The sequence below is a fragment of the Megalopta genalis genome, chromosome 6 (assembly GCF_051020955.1).
Source record: "Megalopta genalis isolate 19385.01 chromosome 6, iyMegGena1_principal, whole genome shotgun sequence".
Lineage (NCBI taxonomy): Eukaryota > Metazoa > Arthropoda > Insecta > Hymenoptera > Halictidae > Megalopta > Megalopta genalis.
This window is the reverse complement of record NC_135018.1, coordinates 6,848,373-6,875,438: the sequence shown is the minus strand read 5'-3', so window position 1 is coordinate 6,875,438 and position 27,066 is coordinate 6,848,373. Positions and strand designations below refer to the sequence as shown.

Below are 27,066 nucleotides of genomic sequence, written 5' to 3'. Positions count from 1 at the left end.
TTTAAGTTGTTGCAATAAATAAGATTTGAATCACATAAATAAGAAATTTTTTTATTGCTATTATTTTCTTTTCTCATGTAGAATGTACCGTGTATTTTAAATTCTTGGTCATTCCTTTCAGAAAGAGAGGCGAAAAAGTTACGTCACCCTTGTGGCGTTTTATAGCGACTGAATTACGGAGAAGAAAATATAAATCTCCAACATGTTCAACATTCGCCATTAGTGCACGGTGAATGTCAACATTTACCGGTGTAAGTCAGAAATAAGGGTATTTAGCAAATATTTCGGACATACACCAAGCGACTATGCGAATGTTGACATTCACCGGTGAAAGTCGACATTCTCCAGATTTCGGTGTTTCACTGTAACATGTATACTGCCTCCGATAGAGCCTATTTTTTCGATGAACAAATAAGCAGTTTGTGTTTCGTTTACTAAAAAGTTTCAATAATACCGGCGATATCAATGCCTTGCACTCTCCTTGCGAAAGCCAAGATCCCAGTGGTTCAAAGAAGGGTGATTAAAATTGCAATCAATTCGAAGAATGGCGGATTGGCACTCGTTAAGTTTGCAACGAAGTTAGCCGGGATCTTCGAGAAGCAATTTGAGAGGACGTCGCGAAACTAATCGGGCCCGTGGACGGTGTAGAACGCGGTCCCATCGATTACGCGAATTAAATTACGTGCCGTGCCGCGGTGTAATAAATCGCTCATCAGCCATATTTCATTTTTATTGGACAGCGCCGGTGCCGGACGGGTTTTTCCGGCGGACGGATTCGCTCGGATCCGCTCGGAAAAACCGCGCGGACAACGGCGGCGCGACGGTGATTCCCGAAAATTTGCCGCTCGTGCACGATCGAACCCGATTCATCGAACGGTTTTGCAAAATCGACCGGATGCATCTCTCTCTCTCTCTCTCTCTCCCTCTCGCTCGCTCGCTCTCTTCCTCTCTCGCCCGTAATCTTCTCGAATCTGCACACCACGCTGACCGGAACTTTGAGATTAGTTTGGAATTTGAACTTCACACTAGAACTATCAAACTCGTTATAATGACGGATATCAGATGCCTCGGTTTACGATTACTGGAGCCGGGAGACGTGCTTTTGTGGCCCACCGGTTATTAAGTCAATTAATTCGTTCGCCTGCTTAATAGACGCCCCCGTTGAAATGCCTCGTTATCGTCGCCGCAAGTATTTGCTGGTACCGTGATTTTGTTCGAAACGGCTACCGACTCCGAGACCGGAACACGATCTGTAAATTTCGTCGTTACGAGATTGCGCTGGATCCGTTGCTCTGTAATTTTCAACGTCACGATGCGAAATTTCCATAAATCCGCCACTCGCTTATATTATTATACTACTTGTATTCACGTTTCGATGATGACAAGACCAGAATCATCGGCCCTTGACGCGACCGGTGTAGGGTAGAAGTCCCAGTTTCTATGCCCGTCCCAATTTCCGCGCTCCCGGATTAAAAACGTATATAAACAGAAAAGTTCAGTGTATAAAGTTCAGTGTATATTTCGAGGGAATTATTACATCATTTATGCGTTAAAATGTGGTAAATATTTTCCAATTGATGCTGTAGCAGCTGTAACAAGTCGAAGTAGAATGTTTTGCGAAAAATCGAAAGTAAAACTTGACCATCTTCAATATGACAAACGTAATTTGTGAAAAAGAATATATTACATGTATAAAATTACGATAAAATGACAATAAAATATGTTACAATTATTAATTATAATATTAATATTAATATTTACCCCAACTATTGGTAATATTAATATATTAATTAATATGGTAATATATTATATTGGTGATATAAATATATTAATTATTATGGTAATATATTATATTGGTAATATAAATATATCAATATATTGCATTGGTAATATTAACATTAAATATTAACACTTTATCGACCGCTAGCCTATTTATCGGCTTTTCGATTGCCAATGTTTATCGATCGCTAGCCTATTAATCGGCTTTTCGATTGCCAATGCTTATCGACCGATAGCCTATTAATCGACTTTTAGCTATCGACGGTTTTCGCTTCTTTACTGTTTTGTTAGTAGCTGACCTCCTGTATGCTGACCTCCCCATATCCTTATGAATTATAATTATAATAATTATTATTATTTATTATTATTTTTAAAGGAATAAGCACAACACAATGAATAGCGAAAATTTAGCCGGTACTGGGAGCAAATGCGCGCGCGACTAAGCCAGTCCTTACTGAGTGGCAGCCTCAACCACGACCGGACGATAAAGTGTTAATACTGGCCAAGTTTGACTCGATATTAATATTAATATTAATTATAAAATATAACAATAAAAATGAATTCTAAGAACTATAGTCAAAAATCAGTGTTACACGTATGTGGCCGATGTGGCATATAACGTGTTAAACGCGAGAAAATTAGGGATCGAGGGTGTGTTCCAGGAACCAGGCAGATTTCAGTTTGGTTAAGAAACGGTCCAGGACCTCGCTGGGGCGTGTTACACGGAGGATCATGTGGAGGACTTCGTTTTATTTAGTTTCTGGAGGCTCTGGCCACGCGTCGTGAAACACGAACGAACCGTGCGGCGAGCGACACGACGCGACACGACGCGACGCAACGCGACGCGACGCAGCTTTCCATTTATATGAAACTTCCTGTGGGTAGAACACTTACGGTGTATGTCGAGCTTCCATCCGTCCTCCATCTCGGAATCCGGGATATCCGGCACGCTGCCGTGGCAGGAGAGGAACTTCCCGGCGTCCTCTATACTCGGCACGAAGGTGAGAATACTGGTGGTGACGTTGCTGTCGGGGCTCATCTACGGTATAGCTTTCATGAATTTCAAACAGTTTACCGAACGGTTCGGTAATCCGGCCGAGGGAGCGACGCAGAAAAAACAATGCCGGTTCCGTGAACCGCTGGCCCTCCAGCCGACCATGATAAGCGCGGCTACGCCGCCCTCGCTATGTTAGCCGGTCCACCGGAACCTGATCTCATCCAGCCGATCGAGATCTAGCTCGATCTTCCAACGATACTCGGTTCAGCTCTCCGGTTTAACCCGAAATAACAAGCGTCTCTCTTGAAAGCTTTTGCTAGATTGCGTATATTCTAATATTGGGGGTTGCTTTCTCCTGCTGGCTGATTGGTGCATTTTTAAGTGAAATAAGGACTGTTTAAGTTTTTTTTTTCTTTGTGTATATATGACGGAAATGATGCGAGAATATGGATATCCTTTACAAATTTTCCGACTGCTTTTTAGTCGATCGTTTTTGTCATAAATGTATAAGGTACGCGTAGATCATTTTTTTTCTAGTGAACTGTTTTTATTCATTTAATATATTCGTACGATGCTCGATGTTTTATATACGTTTTATATAATGTCCAATTTATTGAAGTATGTTAACCCTCTATGGGCTGAATTTTTTTCGTAAACATAAAAAAATTTATGCAACGGAAAATCTATTATTATAAACCGATGTATGGTAATTAAAAATATATTTAACAGTTTAAACAACTTTATTATAATTAATTCGATTTGTAACTTTGAAGTAACAACGGCTTACAATGTTTCCACTTCTGTGCATAAATGCTTAAGCGTGAAATTCCATAAAACAGTTTGAATTTGGCGTTAAACATTGATGTACGTTGCATCTGGAACTGGTTGCCAAATAGTTTTTTGTGGTCTTGAATTTTCCTCATCCGATGATAATTCGGTACTAAATTCATCGTCACTGTCAATAATATTTATGCGTCGTCTGGTAAATGCTACTGGACGATCTTCATCGGACTCAGAATCTAATAAAGAAACTTCGGATCTATTACCGCTGATGTGTCTAATTCTAATTCCTCTTTTATTTTTATACGATTTTGTATCCATATTTTGGGTATTTGATATATAAATTTGAAAATAGGAGAAAGCACAACTATTATCCTAAATACACTCGAATCTACCACAATATCTCAATGTAACCTGAAAGTTACAAAACTATATCATATACAAATAGTAACAAAATGATGATTGAAAAGCAAATAAATAAATTGTTATTGATATACGCACTCAGAGCCATTATATACGCTTCTTTTTATTTAGTAAACACCGACAAGAGCACAAATAATCCCAATTGTACAAGATGGTCCCTTTGGTTTCTATCTACAGACAACTTACAAGGTATTTATTTTGACATTTCAGGTTGATGCCAACCGTCATCAATATTGTTATCGGTTTTTTCAGAAGCATTATATAATTAAGACGTATACATCATCTTGTGAAAAAAACTAAAACTATTTGGTAAAATGTGGATACATTAGCTTGTGACTTGAAAGTTACATGGGCCCATAGAGGGTTAACGTGCAACCTGAAGTGAGTGTCAAAATATTTTCTGTTCAATTATAGTGTAGAATCTTATGTTCATGTTTTAATATTATATTTCTGTATAATTGTTCGTATAATTTTCATACATTATAATTATTTTTATAATTCTCTGAACAATTTCTTGGATAATTGTTTACACAATTGTTCGTATAATTGTTTGCATAATTGTTTCTATAACTTGTAATATGTTTGGTGCACTAAAGCGCTTAGAAGACGTAAATAAATTTTAAATTCTAAACTTGAAAGAGCGAAGAAAAATGAGAAACTAATGCAACCAGTCCTCTGTGAGGGGGGCAACAGCAAGAGCTTCAAGGGACACGAGTTTGCGTCAGTGTAACACAAGTTAGCGTCGTGCACATTAGCGGAACTTGGGTCGACTAATTATTTTTAGGCGACGCGATCCGAACTGTAAATCGAACAGGACAAATATTTACGAAGAGCTGGATGGCACTGTTATCTTGGCGGGCCTTGGTGGGGCGAATTAAGGGCTCGCGTTTCACGGGTCGTCCGGTGTACTCCCCCGGTAATGACGATTTAACAAAGATTTACCGTCTGCCGTGTGTTTCTCAGCGTGGTGCTTCCCTTCGACCAGATAATTTTTGGCGTCGGTCTGGCCCCAACAACTTCGCAACCTATTTCGTACGTGGTGCCAGCGCTAAATGGACGGTTCTCTCCTTGCATGCGGACCCACAATGGCTTCACTAAAACACGCGTACACCATCCATTAGTCTCTCTACCACTCTCTCTTTCTCTCTTTCTCTCTCATTTTCATTCTCTAACCGTCTCTAGCTACGCGAGGAGAAGTATGGTATAGCATGGAAGACTCTCCGTGAATAAGTGTTAGCATAATTATTGCGAATTGTGTCGTTGAAGGTGTCAGAAGCGATAATGGAACTCTGCTACTGGCACTCTGATGTTGATAGATCGAATGGAAATCGAACGTAGTGAAAGGATAATTCGGATGCTTTAAAAAGATAATTTGGAAGTATTGGAAGGCTAATTTGACAGTATTGGAAAGATAATTTGAAAGTATTGAAAGGATAATTTAAAAGTGTTGGGAGGATAATTCGAAAGTATTGAAAGGCTAATTTGAAAGTATTAAGAGACTAATTTGAAAGTACTGTAAAGATAATTTGAAAGTACTGAAAGGATAACTTGAAAGTATCGGAAGGCTAATTTGAAAGTATTGAAATGATAACTTGAAAGTATTGTAACGATAATTTGAAAGTATTGAGAGACTAGTTTGGAAGTATTGAAAGGATAACTTGAAAGTATTGGAAGGCTAATTTGAAAGTATTGAAATGATAACTTCAAAGTATTATAACGATAATTTGAAAGTATTGAGAGACTAATTTGAAAGTACTGAAAGGATAACTTGAAAGTATCGGAAGGCTAATTTGAAAGTATTGAAATGATAACTTGAAAGTATTGGAAGGCTAATTTGAAAGTATTGAAATGATAACTTCAAAGTATTATAACGATAATTTGAAAGTATTGAGAGACTAATTTGAAAGTACTGAAAGGATAACTTGAAAGTATCGGAAGGCTAATTTGAAAGTATTGAAATGATAACTTCAAAGTATTATAACGATAATTTGAAAGTATTGAGAGACTAATTTGAAAGTACTGAAAGGATAACTTGAAAGTATCGGAAGGCTAATTTGAAAGTATTGAAATGATAACTTGAAAGTATTGTAACGATAATTTGAAAGTATTGAGAGACTAGTTTGGAAGTATTGAAAGGATAACTTGAAAGTATCGGAAGGCTAATTTGAAAGTATTGAAATGATAACTTGAAAGTATTGTAACGATAATTTGAAAGTATTGAGAGACTAATTTGAAAGTACTGAAAGGATATCTTGAAAGTATTGTAACGATAATTTGAAAGTATTGAGAGACTAATTTGAAAGTACTGAAAGGATAACTTGAAAGTATTGGAAGGCTAATTTGGAAGTATTGAAATGATAACTTGAAAGTATTGTAACGATAATTTGAAAGTATTGAGAGACTAATTTGGAAGTACTGAAAGGATAACTTGAAAGTATCGGAAGGCTAATTTGAAAGTATTGAAATGATAACTTCAAAGTATTATAACGATAATTTGAAAGTATTGAGAGACTAATTTGAAAGTACTGAAAGGATATCTTGAAAGTATCGGAAGGCTAATTTGAAAGTATTGAAATGATAACTTGAAAGTATTGGAAGGCTAATTTGGAAGTATTGAAATGATAACTTGAAAGTATTGTAACGATAATTTGAAAGTATTGAGAGACTAATTTGGAAGTACTGAAAGGATAACTTGAAAGTATCGGAAGGCTAATTTGAAAGTATTGAAATGATAACTTCAAAGTATTATAACGATAATTTGAAAGTATTGAGAGACTAATTTGAAAGTACTGAAAGGATAACTTGAAAGTATCGGAAGGCTAATTTGAAAGTATTGAAATGATAACTTGAAAGTATTGGAAGGCTAATTTGGAAGTATTGAAATGATAACTTGAAAGTATTGTAACGATAATTTGAAAGTATTGAGAGACTAATTTGGAAGTACTGAAAGGATAACTTGAAAGTATCGGAAGGCTAATTTGAAAGTATTGAAATGATAACTTCAAAGTATTATAACGATAATTTGAAAGTATTGAGAGACTAATTTGAAAGTACTGAAAGGATATCTTGAAAGTATCGGAAGGCTAATTTGAAAGTATTGAAATGATAACTTGAAAGTATTGTAACGATAATTTGAAAGTATTGAGAGACTAGTTTGAAAGTACTGAAAGGATAACTTGAAAGTATCGGAAGGCTAATTTGAAAGTATTGAAATGATAACTTGAAAGTATTGTAACGATAATTTGAAAGTATTGAGAGACTAATTTGAAAGTACTGAAAGGATAACTTGAAAGTATTGGAAGGCTAATTTGGAAGTATTCAAAGTATTGAAGGGATAATTTGAAAGTATTGAACGTATCGAAAGGCTAATTTGAAAGTCTCAAAAGGCTAATTTCGGTTGCGAAATAAGCATCTTTAAAATTAGTCTACCGATTAACATGTGATTGGATACTTACGAGTCATGTTGAGAGTAACGGAGCTGGAGATAGGTGCCACCATGTTGTTGTTGGACGCCTGACAGGTGAGTATCGAATTCAAGTTTTCCCGTCCAAGCTTCTCCAATCGCAAGACATTCCGCACCTTTTTCGCGCCGACAGATTCGTAGGTGTCGTCCAGGAGTGCATTCTCCTGCCACCACGTGACCCGCGGTTGCGGCCGACCTGCAGAAACCGATCAAAAAGACGGAAGTCAGTTAGAGCGATCCTCTCGTTTCCGGCTGGGATTCTTACGGTCGACCCGTTTTCAACGTTAAAAGAGATTCGATAAAAGATCGACCTATCAACCTATCTTTATTCCCTCCCTTTCTCGATACATCGCGCAGCCGTCCCTTGTATCAAGACCTCGTGACTCGGTTACATTTTCTATCTTCGGCATGCTTCAAGAGAAATTCTTTGAACTCGATTCACCGATCAGAAGGAAAGATTAATTTCGTTCCAGCGCATTCAATGAAGCTGATCTTTGAGCTTCTGCTGAATACGAGAAGATTGAATGAATTTGTTTATTTATTTATTTGTTTATTATCGGGTATAAACTCTTTTTATATAAAGTTCGTTACACATCATATGTAATATAATATTTAGGATTGCATATGATGCAATTGATGAATATCAAGCTTAAAATTATGGTTAGAACAATATTTATTCACATTTATAAAAATCCTGTTCAGGCAGTTGAATGGACCGAATAAAGTACTATGCTGTTCCTCTTTTAATGGAGTAAGTCACACATTCGAAAATGTTGAGTTATGCCTTTAAATATAATCTATACATATGTGTATGACATTATGGCGAAATGTTAAGAAGACGAGCGAAATAAATTGTAAAGTTACTATATGTTAACTTAACCTGGAATTATTTTAACACTTAATGTAGTCAGTAAACGGTACAGGTTACCAGTTATTAATAGACCGCAAATTTTACGCATTCATAATCAAAACGATTAGATGAAATATAAACGATGAAAAAAAATATTAAAGGAATTTAAATACATCTATCTATTATTTTCAACTCGCTGGAAATATTAAATAATTAAAGAAAGAAAGAAATTTGTATCTGCCTCGTCTTTGTTGCCATTAACGAAAATCAGCTAACCCTATTCGTATAATAAATACCGTAAACGAATGTGAAGAACTACAGTAAATTCTTCCTAATTTCCCTTCGACATGTAAACAACAATGAACAATTTGGGAAGAGGAGACACGATCATTCGAGTATAAATTGAGATACGATTATTCGAACTATAAAAATGAGCCGCGAGGCACGAATGATCGTATCTCCTCTTCCCGAATCGTCCATTTTTGTTTAAAGGCTGGAGGAAAATTAGGGAGAATTTTGCGGTATTCGAACGCAGTCAGAAAGAGATCGGTATAATTTTCCAACGCTGATAATCTTTACCGTTGCTAAGAAGTATCAAAGATAGTCTCGGTCACATTTAACCCTTTCGCTACGGGCGGGTTCTCCACCGCGGTACTTCCGCTGAACGGAGCGCCGCGACATCACTGCACGCTACGCGACGCCGATCGTCAGCGGGAGTACCGCGGCGGAGAACCCAAGCTGCTTGAATGTTTTCGTACGAAAAAATTTCTCTCCAAAGGGTATTTATAAATAAAGGGTATTCCAGGGTATTTATAACGTCTTGGCATGCGCTCTTTAATTTACAGTATGAGAGGAAATAAAACATTATGCAATATAATGCATCTTATGGAAGGCCACTATAGTGGCCCATAGTACCTCAGTGGCATCTTATGAAAGGCCACTATAGTGGCCCGTAGTACCTCAGTGGCATCATACGAAAGGCCACTATAGTGGCCCGTAGTACCTCAGTGGCATCTTATGAAAGGCCACTATAGTGGCCCGTAGTACCTCAGTGGCATCATACGAAAGGCCACTATAGTGGCCCGTAGTACCTCAGTGGCATCTTATGAAAGGCCACTATAGTGGCCCGTAGTACCTCAGTGGCATCATACGAAAGGCCACTATAGTGGCCCGTAGTACCTCAGTGGCATCTTATGAAAGGCCACTATAGTGGCCCGTAGTACCTCAGTGGCATCATACGAAAGGCCACTATAGTGGCCCGTAGTACCTCAGTGGCATCTTATGAAAGGCCACTATAGTGGCCCGTAGTACCTCAGTGGCATCTTATGAAAGGCCACTATAGTGGCCCGTAGTACCTCAGTGGCATCATACGAAAGGCCACTATAGTGGCCCGTAGTACCTCAGTGGCATCTTATGAAAGGCCACTATAGTGGCCCGTAGTAGCGAAAGGGTTAAAAGACACGTGAACGAGCTAATTAGAGAACTAGAAAATTGCTCGGCGACGTTCGAACGCGTTCGTAGCCGGACGGTAACTATTTTAATAAACCCGGCGCATTCTAGTCAAGATTGGATGGTCGAGATGGGAAGAAGTAATAAGAGTGGGCGTCCTCCTGACGATGGGGGAAGAATTCCAGCGGTTATCAGGAAACGAGCAAGGTTCAATAAGTACCCGGGCTCCAATATCCGTTGCCCAGGTGATCGATTGTAATACGTTCAGGTGGAAACACGCGTTCGCGTCTATTGCTACCCTCCTCGCGAGACACGCTCTGGTTATCGCGAGCGAAACGTATTGTAATTCAAAACACAGAGACGGCATGCATAAATTGCCGGTCGGAGGAGCGACCCAAATTTCGTATCGCTTGAACCGTAACCAGTGTTCGCGAGTAACAAATGCGTCTAATTAATGGACCGCAGGTTTTTGCACTTCGAAACATCGTTCTTAATCCTCTGAGTGCCTACTTAAAAGAATTTAGTTAAGTGCTCGCGTTCTTTGGACGCAAATAGGAGAAATGAGTGTGGAGGAAACAAATGGAAGAAGATAAATAGAGGAAGCAAACGTAGAGGAAGCAAATAGTAGAAATAAATAAAAGAAATAAATATAAGAAACAAATATATAGAGATAGTAAATAGAATAAACGAATAGAAGATATACATAGACGGAACACGTGAAAGAAACAAATATAGAGGAAACAAATACAAGAATTAAATAGAAGAAAACACGTAGAAAATGAAGAACGTGACATATAAATTTCTGCAATAAAAAGAATGTATAAGATGATACGAGATGTAGATACAACAAATAAAATTCCACTGCATTTTGTCGCGTACGAATTGTTCGTCAAGCAATAAACCTCGCGACACCAATAATTGAACGCCGATCAAATTTTTAATGAAACAAAGAACTGTTTCCGGACGAGCTAAAAATTGTGTGAACAGGGTAGTTTTTTCGTCGGATCCGCGTGGCGTCGTTCTGAAACGGCGGAATGGTTGCCCGTTGACTACGAAAAACGTTGATGCAACGCGAACGCGACGCTGATTTCGAACGCGGACGCAAAGCTCTCTCGTAAAATTGATGCACGTCGTCGATATCATCGTAAAAACATTTCTAAACGGGCGAGCCACGCGCGCGCGCGCGAGACGTTTCTTGCGGGATTAACCCTTTCGCTACGGGCGGATTTTCCGCCGCGGTACTTTCTGCTGAACGGCGCGCTGCGACATCACTGCACGCTACAAGACGCCGATCGTTGCGCGGGTACCGCAGCGGAGAACCCGCCCGTAGCAAAAGGGTTAATTCAAAGAAAGTTAAACAAAATTGAAAAAAATAAGGCATATCTATTTATCCATTGTTGAGAGAAAAATAAGGTGAATTATCTTTCTGCGGTAAGCACTGACTTTATTCGCTACAAACGATCGAACTTATGGAGGGCCACTATAGTGGCCCGCAGTACCTCGGTGGCATCTTATGGAGGGCCACTATAGTGACCCGTAGTACCTCGGTGGCATCTTATGGAGGGCCACTATAGTGGCCCGTAGTACCTCGGTGGCATCTTATGGAGGGCCACTATAGTGGCCCGTAGTACCTCGGTGGCATCTTATGGAGGGCCACTATAGTGGCCCGTAGTACTTCGGTGGCATGTTAAGGAGGGCCACTATAGTGGCCCGTAGTACTTCGGTGGCATGTTAAGGAGGGCCACTATAGTGGCCCGTAGTACCTCGGTGGCATCTTATGGAGGGCCACTATAGTGGCCCGTAGTACCTCGGTGGCATGTTAAGGAGGGCCACTATAGTGGCCCGTAGTACCTCGGTGGCATCTTATGGAGGGCCACTATAGTGGCCCGTAGTACCTTGGTGGCATGTTATGGAGGGCCACTATAGTGGCCCGTAGTACCTCGGTGGCATCTTATGGAGGGCCACTATAGTGGCCCGTAGTACCTCGGTGGCATCTTATGGAGGGCCACTATAGTGGCCCGTAGTACCTCGGTGGCATCTTATGGTGGGCCACTATAGTGGCCCGTAGTACCTCGGTGGCATCTTATGGAGGGCCACTATAGTGGCCCGTAGTACCTCGGTGGCATGTTAAGGAGGGCCACTATAGTGGCCCGTAGTACCTCGGTGGCATCTTATGGAGGGCCACTATAGTGACCCGTAGTACCTTGGTGGCATCTTATGAAGGGCCACTATAGTGGCCCGTAGTATCGAAAGGGTTAATAACGTGTCTACTATTTTCCGCGGCGACCGGCAGTCGTCGACCGCGGTCCCGTCAACGGCTGTACGCGGTTTTCCGTTGATGAACCCGCGAAAACAAGCAAATGTACGATGATACAAATATTTAACGTAGCCGAATGCAAACACGAATTTCAAATTTCGATTTCGATATTTTTTCACGGACCATTTTTTCGCTAGACAGGAACTCGATACGCGCCTGATTTTTGTGTATTTTCCGCGCTTTTTTTCATTCTATTTACGTGTGCCGAGCCAATCAGAGATTAGAAGAGGCCGGTGGATTCGTTGCTCGGGGTCCCGTTAACGAATCGCTCGCTGCTGCTTTGCCACGGAACAATTTCATCATGATTTTCGGACTGTTGTCGCAAAAGTCGAATGGTTATCATTGGATTGCAAAAAAATATGCAAAAGAAAAATTGTCTGCACTAATTGTATGATGCAAGATGTACGTAGACATTTATTTCGTTTTTTAATTATTTTAATCAGTTGGAAATAATAGCGCAACAATGTACTGAATTTGATCTACTGATTTCTGTCATAGGTGCATAAAATCCATGGTCTATTAAGCAGCTGCAATTTAAAGTATCAGAAAGTTTAAAAGGATTCAAAAACAACAATGTGTTGCTTTAATCTATTAGAATCATCTATTATTTAATCTATTGGAGAGAAAGAAATAACTTGATATTTACTTTGTACTTATTGAAATGAATGCGGACAATTTTTATTTTGCATAAAATTCCACAGTTTAATCATCATTCGAAGCTATGGTTCTAGAGCGTTTTTCTTTTATGTAATTTTCTTTATTGAGTTTCTAACAGTTTCAACTGAGGTCTGAATTTAGATGGAACCAGTGTAGATCAGAATGAATCTAAATTCAAGTATAAATTCAAGTGTAAAAATCGAATAAATCAATGTTATAAATACAACGGCATTTGTCGTTTTTTATTTACGAACGCTTGTCAAAGATTTTTTTTCGAAATCTGTCACTTTTAATGGGACATAGTTCGGAAATATTCGTCTGTCGGGTTTATTAAAATATTGGCGGAAATATTTCACTGTGAAATTGTTTGCTACAGTCCACATAGTAATTAAGAAACAATAAAGAATTGTTGTCCAACACGATGGTGCTGTATGCGTATCGTTTATTCTATTTAACGCGAAACAGCAGGAATTAAAAAATTGTGCTTGTTTGCACTGTCATATAAAGTGTATGCACTGTCATATAAAATATATGTATTGCCGTATAAAATACATGCACTGACATATGCATACGTAAATAACCTTTAATGTCTCTTGCATTAAACTGCAAATTTTTATGCAAATTCCTATTATCCCGAGGTAATTTCAAATTATTGGCAAAAATTTCTTTTAATGAGTGAAAGACCTCTTGTGATAAAAATATATAACGTCATTGTTAATTTTAACATCGTTCACCGCAGATTTGTATGACAGCATCTACTGTGCACGGATCATTTTACAAACATTAGAGCAATGACAAAGTTTCTGTGAATGAAATTAAAGATCTGTTTTCATAAAAATTATACATCGTCCTTGATAGGTTGTAAATTTTTATATAAGCGTCTATTGTGCTGAAAATATTTTGGAAAAATTCGAGCAAGGCAAAATGTTCTACAAAAAAAATTGAAAATCTGCTTTCATAACAATAAAACGAACATCTCGTTATGCAACATATCCTTATTTCTATTGTCCCCAGATTACAGGAAACAATAATTACAGCAAAGAAATATCGTTGATATATTATCTTTCGTAATAACTGGCGAAAATGTTTCGAATGGAAAATCTGTTTTGGCAAAAATGAAACAAACAATCGAATTCATTTCTGCCAGAATTAATCGGCGGATTACGCGTTCCACTGTGTTCTCGGAAAACAGGATCGAGGACTGCGGAGGTAAATAGTGAATAATTCATTGATACATCTAATTGAATCGCCGTATTTCCAGGCGCGGCTTTACGCGGGACGCAATTCCACGGGGAAACGGGAAAATATTTTGCCAGTGGGCGAGAGAGCCCGCGAGCGCAATAACGTCTTCCCAGCCGCGGGGAGAGCACGAGACATTTCAGATTATGGCACGTAAGCCGTCCGCCTGCAATTCCCGGTAAATAAATACACCCTCGCAAATAATAAACGGTGGAAATTCTCCGTGAGCCGCGATGCGGTTTGCGGCACGCTTTAACGCCGCTGAGGTGTGAACACGCCAGCCAGTATACGGGGCCGAGTGATGAACGTCTCTACATACCGGGTGTGTTGTTCGAACGCATCGCCGAACATCTGTCCCGTCCCAGAATATGCCACAGTTTAACGAAATATCGTTTACTATTTTGTTTTCTTTCAAATTATGCACTATGTAATTGATCGTGAATTTAACATTCAAAGTATTTAACATTGAGAGAATTTTACATTGAAAGAATTTAACATTCAAAGTATTTAACATTGAGAGAATTTTACATTGAAGGAATTTAACATTGAAAGTATTTAACATTGAGAGAATTTTACATTGAAAGAAGTTAACATTCAAAGTATTTAACATTGAAAGTATTTAACATTGAAGGAATTTAACATTGAAAGAATTTAACACCGAAAGAATGTAACATTGAAAGAATTTCCCATTGAAGGAATTGAACATTGAAAGAGAGTTCAACGTAGAAAGAATTTTCTCATTTTTAAATGGTAATGTAATAAAATTTCATTTGGAAGTGTTTCGCGTGGAATTTTTTTGCAGAACTATAAAATCCGCTTTATGAAAGTTTGACGTAATTAGGGGCCATAATCGGGAAGCGGGATAAGTGCAATGTAAAGTCCCGCGCGCCGATAAAAGCGTGAATTATTCTAATAAAGTGGACGGCGAGAATAACGGGGTGAATTCAAATTTATCTCCGGGAAAGCGGAGTAAAGTGTGAAATCTCTGTCGTTGGAACAATTACGGGTGGCACTGTATACGGTACACTGTACACTCGGTTCAGCCGGCTATCGTAAAAATGTAGAAGAATTGCGGAGTGAGATAGTACATTAATGTCGAGCGTGAGGGCGGTACATTAAGTGAAGTAGCCTTCGGGCGGATAAGGTTTATAGGCAATCTTCTATATACTGTAAGGAAATAGTGTTAAAATACAGCATATCCTACACCGGTTCTTGAATGGACTGTGCGCACTTTTCATTTTGGACGGAGGAGAAATTATTGGACACTCGCGATCGGCACAGGGTTAAAATGATTCGACAGTAGCGTATCCATTAGATGTAGCGATCTGATTTTAATCTTGACAAGATCCAGCGAAATTTAACACATTTTTTTTTATCATAAATTCATAAAATCCGCAGTCTAGTTGTAAATAACAGGACAGCAACTGGTGAATTTAACAGGAATTGCCAAGTCTAATTAATAGTAACTGTCAAGTCTAATAGTAATTGTCAAGTCTAATAGTAACTGTCAAGTCTAACAATAATTGTCAAGTATAACAGTAATTTATGATGTGAATTATTGAGTATCAAAAATTGTTAAGCACAGTTGATAACGTGAATTATTGGGTACTACAAATCTAATAGTAACTGTCAAGTCTAACAATAATTGTCAAGTATAACAGTAATTTATGATGTGAATTATTGAGTATCAAAAATTGTTAAGCACAGTTGATAACGTGAATTATTGGGTACTACAAATCTAATAGTAACTGTCAAGTCTAACAATAATTGTCAAGTATAACAGTAATTTATGATGTGAATTATTGAGTATCAAAAATTGTTAAGCACAGTTGATAACGTGAATTATTGGGTATTACAAATCTAATAGTAACTGTCTAATAGTAACTGTCAAGTCTAACAATAATTGTCAAGTCTAACAGTAATTTATGATGTGAATTAATGAGTATTAAAAATTGTTAAGTACAGTTGATAACGTGAATTATTGGGTACTACAAATCTAATAGTAACTGTCAAGTCTAACAATAATTGTCAAGTATAACAGTAATTTATGATGTGAATTATTGAGTATCAAAAATTGTTAAGTACAGTTGATAACGTGAATTATTGGGTACTACAAATCTAATAGTAACTGTCAAGTCTAACAATAATTGTCAAGTATAACAGTAATTTATGATGTGAATTATTGAGTATCAAAAATTGTTAAGCACAGTTGATAACGTGAATTATTGGGTACTACAAATTGTTAAGCGTAATAGAGAATGTAAATAATTGAGCACTAGCGACTGTTAAGTACAATAATAATGTTCGAAAATGAACTATTTATTGCTCCGCGATAAATTGGAAACGAAGTTGAACGAATACGAATGGAAAAATTAGGCTGATTCCATACGGTGTTGCGGTAATTACGGCGCGTCCGTTAGCGAGCAACGCGTACGCGAAGCGCGGGTAAAACCGGATCGCGTTTCGTTCGCCGAGTGCACGCTCGGAGGAAAAGTTTGCACGCAGTCTAACGGCAGTTGAACGGCAAAGGGATAGTTTTGGAGAACAATGGAATTACTCGGCGCTGCTCGGAGACCCGGTGTTTCCACCGGTGTAGGACCTCTTTAAGTAGTACGTCTCGCTACCTAGTCGGACAACTCACGGTAATCAGACTGCGTAGCACTTCCCATCCGGCCCGATATTTCCTTCGCTATTTTCCACAGCTTTGGAGCCGGCTACCAATTAACACAGAGCTTGTTACCAGCGAAGCGGAACGAGAACATTTATTTCCAGCTTCTCGGAATAATTCACGCAGCCACGCAACGCCGCAGCACCCGGGAAACCCTCTGCGCGTCTCTTCTTTTCTCTTTCAATAACACGCTTTCTATTTATGCACCCTTAAGGGCGACCTCTACATCGGAAGTGTTCTTAGGGGCTCCCGCTTACCTCGAGAGGTAATCGGCCTGCCGAGACTCTTGCGTGCTAGATAAACTAGAAAAATTGGCTCAGTGGGATCCACGGCAAAAATGTTTCCCGGACCTAACCGCACGAAACTTCGAAATTACGAGCGCCAAGAAAGTGCAGGCGAATCGGCCACTATTTTCCCGACTATTTAAACACTTGGAAAAAGTAGTACATACCGTGGTGGTACGGTACATATCGGTTGGAAAGTTTCGCGAGCTAGTCGGCCGTTTGTAACCAGGAAACTCCGATAGCGTTCGATTCGAATAAAAATATTGTCGAACGTTAGAAGGGAAATCCAATAAAATATTGCTCGATAGAAATAGCTTTTTTTTTCTTTTTTGAAAACAGTCTCTGGAAGCCAAATAAAACCGGTTACTCCCTGTTGATTTAGCAGGAATTACAAGGTGAGAAAATACGTGTAAAACTTTCTCAATTTCGATGGAAGCAATCCTGAAAAGAACATCCATCGGAGATTCAAAATGTCCAGAAGCTGCGACGACAAATTTCTCAATCACACGTTGATAGTATCGCATTGGTAGCCAAACAATGTTCTGTAAGTGTTGATCATTTACAGTAGATTCTCCCTAATTGACTCTCAGCTTGTACATAAAAATGAACAATTTGGGAAGAGGCGATACGATTATTCGAGTCTTGCGGCTGATGGTCAATTAACCCTTTCGCTCCGAACGACGGATATATCCGTCATCCATATGAACACTCGCGGAGCCGAACGCCGGATATATCCGACATCCACATGATCGCCCTCTGGGGACGAACGCCGGATATATCCGACATGCTGGTATTGCGTGAATCTTTTGACGAAACAAACAAACGACAGTCCGAAATAAACGACACACCATTCAAGTTATATTCGTTCTACCTGCATTTCCCATTATTATTGTGTTACATGTCATAAAGGGATAGAAAATCGAAAGTACTAACTTTAGGACTAATTATTATGTATTATGTTTTGTATTATGAATATTATGTTTTATTTTATTACTGTATATTATATATTATTTCTTCACCTTTTCCATTGTTAATGAAACTTTTTTTACCTATTAAATAACTTTATACCTTATGCAGAAATTATAACTATATTGTTTTAAAGAAAAATCCCTTTTCTTCCCAAATACACTATCCACGCGCAATGTGCACAATTTCGGCGGGTGGTTCCGTTCAGGAGGGGCGCTACGGCGGACTGAACCGCCGTAGCGAAAGGGTTAAGGAGAATTTACTGCATATGGCAGGGTGCAATTGTTAACGAATTAAATTTTGTAGAAAGCAGAGCTTGTGACAAATATTTCAGAAATTATTTCGCAAAGAGAATCGGCAGAAAAACAATATTTTCCGACCATTGGCATTCATGATGTAATATTTCGTAGTGGTGTAATAATTGAGAATGCGAGTTATTGGGTAGAAGCAATTGTTAAGTAAAACTTGAGTACGTGGATTATTGTACACGAGAAATTGTTCAGTGTAATAATTGATAGAATTAATTATATTGTCATGATAATTGAGAATGTGTAATACCGAATACTTTGTAAGTCTAAAATTTGTTAAGTCTAAAAATAATTGAGAATGTGAATTACTGAATACTAAGAATTGTTAAACGTGATAGTAATTGCGAACATGAATTATCTAATACTAAGAATTGTTATGTAAGAATTGACAATGCCGATTATTCCGTACCAGAAATTGTTCAGTGTAATAATCGATAAAATTAATTACTATCGATCAGTTGAGCGTAATAACAATCCAAAATATAAATTACAGAATACCGAAAGTTGTTAAGTGTAAAAATAATTGAGAATGTGAATTACCGAATACTAAGAACTATTAAATGCGATAATAATTGAAAATGTGAATTGTGTGTGTGCGTGTGTGTGTGTGTGTGTGTGTGTGTGTGTGTGTGTGTGTGTGTGCCGAGTTACAGAAGTTAAAATTTCCTAAACAACGGACATTCGCAAAAGTTTGCAGCTGAATTACAGTTAAATTCGAGCGGTGCGCGTCAGTGACGCCACGAACTCGCGTTTATTTCTAAATCAGTCTGAGGCTCGCCTGTCGCGGGCTTCAAAGAGGCCCAAAGACGTCTCCGCGCTGGAGACGTTCGCAAGATAAACGCGAGCGAGTAAAGGCAGGGAATGCGGGCCGCGATATTCGGCGCCGCGTGCTCCATCTTCTTTACCGTATCCGGCGCTATTAAATTTTCATTTTAATCATACTTCGCGCACCCGAAGCGATACCAACTTCCGGGGTTGTTTCGTTGATGGGAAATTCCTGGCGTACACCGCCGCGAACGCTCGCGCGAGCGATCGCGATCGCGCTGCACCAGCAGACCCGCCGCTGCATGTCGTCCGTTCCTTGAAAATTTATCAGTCGAATATAAATAACCAGACACGGCGAACACCGTCCATGGAAATTTCAATTTTTCTTGGCTATCTTCGCCGACGACGCTGGAATCGTTACCTTTACGCGACGGAACTTTTAGGAAATTCTATCAGGATTAACAGGGCTTTATTTTCTTCCCCTTAATCGAATCTCTCGATGATTTATTTCCCTCCCTTATCCTGGCTTTGTCTGACGTACGCTGTTCCGTGCGATTGTCCGCATTGGAGCTTGTTGGTTATTTACTTCTGCATTTTCTAATGGTTTGTACTTTAAGCCGCCAACACTGGCAGAATTCGCGGAGTCTTACACTAAATTTGTTAAAATAGTATATAATTATTTTATTATCATATATAGTGAACTATTAAATATATTAAAAGTTGTAGATAAATAGTATACACAGGGCACATCGAACGACGACGAACGAATATAACGTACATTATATGATATTATACAATAATATTATAATATACACATATTTCAACATAAAACAGTTTCTAATTTTCTGGTTTTAAATGCTGTAGAACGTTTGCGTTTCTTTAGAATGTGACCGTTGGAAATGAAATATAAAAGATGTAACGTTACGAATCGAATATAAGAAAACTATAGCTTTACAAATGGAGTATAAAAAATGTGTAACGTTACAAATGGAACACAAATATGTAACGTTTCCTATGAAATACAGAAAATGTAACGCTACACATGGAATATGAAAAATGTAACGTTACAAATGGAATATAAAAAAGAGAATGTTATAAATCGAATCTAATTTGTTGCATTAAAGTGTAAAGTAGAAACTGGTGAGATAGCTTTGTCCCAGAATCTTTTTGAATTTCGTTGCTCTAGATAAAAATATGTGGATCGCTGTCCAAACACACCGATAAACAATATATGCTAAAATACTTTTTAATCTATATGCAATTGAGACCGTTTGCTAGTTTATCGTGCGAATAGAAAAATATAAAACATCCTTAATTATGCACAACAAATATCTACACTTACGAACAACAGTTTAAGGAACTTCAAACATTGTTAATATTTGAGTAAAATTTGACGTCTTAACGAACATATCTCTTATTAACTTGAAAGTATGTACATGTCTTAGCGGAAGTCTTTGCAATATTGTTTTATTTAGTACACACGACAAATGAAAGAAATAATATAAATAAGAAAAATAAAATGATAAAGAAATAGAAAGAAGATAAGAAAAAGTAAGCAGAAGATAAAATCAATTGAAATGAAATAAAAATAAAAGATTACAAAAGAATAAAATTCATATCTTCGTTGACACAATATAAATGTTCGTTCTATGTTAGAACGGTTCGCTGCAACCTAAGAACATGCATCTGTGTTACAAGTTTCTAAACTATCGTCCGCAAGTGCATAATCGTCGAAAACGTAATTGACTTTTTCATTTGTAGCAAAGAATGCAATTCGCAGCAGACTCGCCGAGCCGCGTACGAGCGAGATATATCTTTCGCGGAAAATCGTGAACATTCGTTTCAATTTAGCCGAATGAAAAATTCGCCGGATTCTGTTGTATTTGATGATGATATTAACGTAATTTCGTGTAATTACGCCGGCCGCGTATAACGCTGACAGATATCAGTTTTATTCCGATGTTGTACAAGAACGGATCGCAAACTTCCTTTCATTACCATACGAACAAAAATCCGTATTGTTACCAACGTCGAGAAGAATGATGGAATTTCGTTCGGGCTATGTTGGCGTATGGCCGGTGCACGGAAAATTAGAACCGAAATTTACATTTAAATAAAGGCGGATTGTGTTGCACAATAGAAGAACGACGGGAGGTATTGGTGTTTCCCGTAAGATATCGTATTTTTGCAACGCGGCTCTTTTTTCATGGAAATTTCAGGCTAATGATGATGACCAGACTGCGGATTTTCATGCAAAATAAAATAAATAAGTACTAAAAGCGAAATTCGTGTACAGAAAATATTAAAACATTATCTATCTCGGTGATGATTTTATAATATTTGAAGACCTACGCTTTTTTGCAGTTCAAATCTTGACGACAACGGCATTTTAAATCGTGCATCAACAACGTACCCTTAACAATATAATCTAATAATTTCATTTCATATAATTGTAGAAATTGTTCAATATTTAAACAATATAGAATATGAATTGATTAGGAAAGGACTAAACGCGATGAAAACAGGAAATATCGCGTACCGTATCTACAACTAGGATTACAACTACTTCACTTAATTCTACAACTCGCAACGCTCCTCACTCGACGACTCTCGAACACACTCTGTCCACTCCCAACACGCTCCTTCGACACACTGCCTGCCTTTTCCAAAAACGTGACAATCGCATCCGCCGGCTCTCCGTCGCCAAGGGTTTTTTTCATCTGACCCGGCCTTCGCCAACGTTTCTCTTTTAATACAATGTCTTAAAACTACGGTCTCCTAAGCCTAACACTCCTCCTCGTCCTAAACGTACCCACTAAATTACGATACTACATAATTAACGTATGTTGCTTTATAACGATGAAAAGTCTATACTTATTTCAACATTTTGCCATTTTTGTTACAATGCATGCTTGAATGAAGAAATTGGTTCAATCGTTTCTTCAAAATGAATCTTCGTAATTTCAACAATGTGAAAATAAAAATGATGTGAGACCGGTCATTCGACCGGCGACGATAGGTTTCGTGTTAATTCCTAGGTTGGTAGGACTGTCTATAACAATTGCCAAGCGTCTGTTTGTTAAAAGGTTTAATTATCTCCGAGTTACACGTGTTTTAGTGAACGACCAAAAGTGAATTTTTCGATTTTTACAATGGGTGATTTTGTTGAGCAAAGAACTTGCATCAAATTTTGTTTGCGGAACGAATATTCTTGTGCGGACACGTTGAAAATGTTGCGGAAGGCCTTTGGTGATCAAACTATGGCACAAAAAAACGTTTATAAGTGGTACAACGAGTTCAAAGCGGGCCGAGAACGCGTTGAAGACGAACCGCGCTCTGGACGACCATCAACGTCTACCGACGAGGGCCACGTCCAAAAAATCGAAGATTTGGTGCTTGAAAATCGTCGATTGACAATAAGAGACCTCGCTGATAGTGTTGGAATATCATTTGGCTCAGTCCAAACCATTTTGAAGGATGTTTTGTGTCTCAAACGCGTCAAGTCTCGATTGGTGCCATGTCATACTGCATTGGTTCTTCGCGACTTTTTTGCCAAAAACTCGACTCATATCGTTCCGCAACCACCGTATTCGCCTGATTTGGCTCCGTGCGACTTCTGGTTATTCAGCAAACTCAAAAAGCCGATGCGGGGACGCCGTTTTGACACGATTGAGGAGATAAAAACCGAATCGAAGAAGGTCTTGAAGGCTATACCGGAAAAAGACTATTCCGACTGTTTCGAGGACTGGAAAAAGCGTCGGAAACAGTGCGTTTTATCGGACGGGGATTACTTTGAAGGGGATGAAATTGATTTGGAAGAATAAATAAAGAATTTACATTTTATAAACAAATTCACCTTACTTTTTGATCATAGTAGTATTTCGAAAATACAATAAACCCTTTAACACGTTCCGTGCCACGTGTACCACCGATGGTACACGCAGACATATTTATTTAATGCGCCGAAAACATATATTTTATGACAAAATTTAATTCTGTAAAATATATTTCCACCAAAATAATGACGCATTATAAAAAATGCAGTATAAAACAAAGCACATAAGTTTGTTTAATTGTTACATATATAATAATTAATAATTACATGCAATGGTTGACTTTGTTAAGACAAGACTTAAAAATGACTTTCTCGGGCAATTGCTGCAAAACGTCGTCACTCTTATAGTTTTTATGTCTTGCTACTTCAGTCCCTCGTTTTTTACTTAACCAATTCGAATACAGCAGGTTCTTTTTCCGAGAAGAGTTTCTGACTTTTACAATCGAACTGATCGCAGCGCCAAGTAACTACTTATGCTATCGCAGCTAACTACTTATGAATTGACGATGTTATGAAATATTGTGCGATAATATGACAATCTTTAGTCAAAACGTCAAATGGCCTGGACGACAAGTCCAGCAAAAACGGCTTGGCACGGAACGTGTTAACGGAAGAAATAAGTATCGATTAACATCATTCACGATTACCGAACACATGGTGTTCCGTCCTGCAACGAAATTTTCGTGCTGCATCCGACCAACTTTCTCCGGGACGAATGACCTTTTCTTTTATTCCTAAAAAACATTTATGAACGGGAAATCTTCGGCTCGGCGAGACAAATTGACAGTCCTTCAGCGAATGACGTGCAACCAGCAGAGGGTCACGTTCGTTGGACTTTCAATTGCGTAAGGCCATAGTCTTCTTCCTTTGCTATTTCTAAATTTATCACTTTCGAGCCATATTCTTTCCGGCAACAAAGCCATTTCTGCTTTTTCGAACAATGCACACCTTCATTGGCAGCATTTTTTATGACTAGGTCGCTAGCACGCACCGCTCCGGTCGCCCGTCCAGGGTTTCTTGCTACCTACGGCACTGCGTGCTACGTCACTCTACATCCCCTTCCATCACGTCACTGACCAACGAATTTCGAGCTTTCTATCCACGAAACTGTATAAAAACTCGAAACCGATTCTTCTCTAGATCAGTCGTCACTTGCCAGTTCACGTCAATTAGTCTTTAGTCATTCGTCCGCGTCATCGATCAGTCAGTTTCAGTTCAACTCAATTCATTTCGAACCAAATACAATTAGTCACCTAAGTGTTTTCGGGTAGGATTTGTTCGTAATTAATAGTACTCTCGCGTGCGGTGATAGAAAGTTCTTTTTATTTCGCGGACTATGTCTGCGGACGAGTCGCGATACAGTGATCGAGTTTGATTTTTCGTTTCGCCGTTTGCCCTGGTAAAATTCTTGAACAACCCTGATTGGTCAACCCCACGCGTTGGGCCTTTCCAATCAGCGTTGCTCATTTTGTCCTTTTTACCGCCCGCCCCTTACGCTCTTTGCGTATTTTCGGGACGGCTTGGTAATCGGAGGGGATGATGAGTTGTACGTGACAACGTGTGGAAATTTTCCTCCGGGTCACCCGCGTCGGACCACATGGCCTTTGGGTCGCTGGGCCCGCTTCGAGTACCCTTCGGAAACTCTCCATTGGGAGAGTTATGTCAAGGTTATGTCAAGGTTATGTCGGTCTCAAATTATTATGACGGTCTCTTTAGCTATTGAGGAATTTCTTAAAAGACTCTACTGCAAACATGTGCTATCAAGTGGTGAACTTGTCTTCTCAAAAATAGCTTCTTCGAAGGAGAGTCATAAATTACGTTGGCCGTTTGCACGAGGACTGAAGATCTTATTGTGCGCACGACTGGTCGCTACAGTGTTAAAACCATTTGTACATCAACATATCATCTGTATCACTCGAAAGAGTCATACGGAATCACGCAGACTCGGTGTCATATCAATTTGAATCGGAGACTTACGACCTCCGTAGATCAAACAAGTGAAACTGTCTGATCTCACCGAGAAAACGTGAAAAAACACATGGTCGTCGAAGTTTAGCGTAACTCAGTGTCCGAACATTTTTTACGAGCCACCGCAGTCATCCACGCGCAACGACTTCGCTATAGAGACGAACAAGCGATTTCCAAGTCGAAGAAACGAAGCCAGCTCACGGTCGCGAAAGGCGAGATGCATGAAACCCTGCTGCTGCTCGGTCCTTCTCTTCTTTCTTTTTTTTTTTTTTTTATTAGATTAATCAATTTAGAACTCGGCTGGCAGCCGTGAATTCTACTTTGAGGAGAGATACTGGCGCTCGTAATCTCGCGCGCGGCGCTCCTTAAAAAAGAGGGAGCCGGGAACGGGAAGCTTTTTCGCATGCAAATCCGAAGAGATATAAGGTTACCGCCTTAAAACGCGCGGCTAATAAACTCGCCGACACGCCGCGCCGCTGCTCGAAGGCGGCAAGAACGAGGAGGAAGATGGCGAGCAAACGAAAATTCGAGATGCCTCGCGGACGGAAGGGAGAAGAACGGTGGATGCGAGCGAATGCACAGGAGCCTTTGTGCGCCGAATCTTTACGTCGGAAGAGTATACTGCCAATCTCGTCTGGCCGGGTGTCGCGTGTCAAAGAACCTAACTTCGCGGGCGAGGGGGTGATTTCGACGGCGGGGAGGAGACACGACGCGGCAGGAATTCCAGCGACAGCAACGAGCTCGAAATATCTCAATCGTTGGTAAAAAAAAAGAACTCGCGTTTTCGCCCGCTCGACATTGTACAATAATAATTAGATTGCGATCTTTGTGCAAAATAAAAATTGTCTACATCGATTGCGAGACATGGGTGGCGCGTGCAATATTCCTCCTTTCTTCAAATTAACCTTTCAACCCTTTGCGGTCGGATGGCGAGTCTCGCTCGCCACGGCGTTTCGCGCGACAGGTCGGATGGCGAGTGAGGGGCGCCAGTCGGTGTTTATGTGAGATTTTATTATCTCCAACATTATTCAACGTACTGTTTTATGCGAATGTCCCTGAAGTGGTGGCGCAAATTATTTTTCCGTGGACTGGAAATTTGTTTAATCGATTCGAACATTCTCTACAAACATGTAAAAAGCCAGAGAAGCGAACGGCCAGTTACACATTTGAACTTTCGCAAAATTTTGATCAACAAATTGCGAGGAGATTTTCGTCGACGGAAAACTGCATGTAATTGTTATTGGCACAAAGAAAGATTGCAAAGTTTGTGTTACGGCCAAGTGGCCAGGATTTATGGCAGGGGCCATGTGCTCACTACACACGAGACCACAAGGGACTCACTACACACGAGACCACAAGGGACTCACTACACACGAGACCACAAGGGACTCAATGGACACGAGACCATAAGGGACTCGCAAGACACAGAAAAAACCATATTATTCGGACGGCACACCACGTGCAAACTTTTACAAAGCTCGAAGCTCACAAAGAGCATCAACGAGCACTAACAGTTTGTTCCAGTCGAAGCAAACCAGAGGGAAGACATGAGACGACCTATTTCTATGATACATGTCCAGATAAACCAAGAATGCATCTTGGTCAATGTTTTATAAACTATCACACCGAACGAAACTACAAATCATAATTTGTGTAAAATTATATTCATAAAAGTGTGAATATAGATGAACTAACGAAATATAACGTTTTTGTAAGATAATATTTATATGTAAGATTACTTTATTGTACCATATAAGACACTCGACATATTTGCAAAAATCGCCTCGTTCTGCTACCTGACTCTGCCGAAAAAGTCGTCGTCCGCTAAGGGTTAGGCACGACGCGCCACTATAGTGGCTTCCGCGGATGTCATCCCTCCGAACGACGCGCCACTATAGTGGCTTTCGCGGATGTCATCCCTCTGAACGACGCGCCACTATAGTGGCTTGCTCTAGTAGCTCACACGCCCATCGTTTGAATCAAATAATCGTCTTCATATGCATTGTTTCACACTTTTTTTGTCTTCACATCGATTTACAATGTACAGACTTATCTTAACAATATAACTGTATCTTAACAATATACAGACACTCTGTACATATGAGCCGTTTATTTTGAAAGTGGCCTAAGTCCATTTATTTTAAAATCCAGATATTTAAGGTTTTTACGTTTTAATAAATTTAAAAATATTGCTAATTGATAACATGGTGGTACAATGTTTTTGTGTTCCTAAGGGTCATTGCATTCTTTCAGCTTTGCTGACATGAAATTATATCTATAACGTAGAAATGTAAATATTAAAATAGCTAGCTCGGTGT

General features: G+C 39.2%; 1 protein-coding gene across 5 annotated transcripts in view; it reads right to left on the bottom strand.

Annotated features, from left to right (window-relative positions):
• The window catches only part of LOC117225885 (protein turtle homolog B), a 763,215-nt gene that overhangs the window by 106,494 nt on the left and 629,655 nt on the right, over window positions 1–27,066 (bottom strand). For all 5 annotated transcript variants that reach the window (XM_076523091.1, XM_076523090.1, XM_076523093.1 and 2 more), the window contains 3 exons: window positions 7,435–7,638; window positions 4,922–5,073; window positions 2,674–2,818 (listed from right to left, as the gene is read on the bottom strand). In XM_076523091.1, coding sequence (XP_076379206.1) covers window positions 2,674–2,818; window positions 4,922–5,073; window positions 7,435–7,638 — 501 coding nt within the window. The remainder of the gene's footprint in view (window positions 1–2,673; window positions 2,819–4,921; window positions 5,074–7,434; window positions 7,639–27,066) is intronic.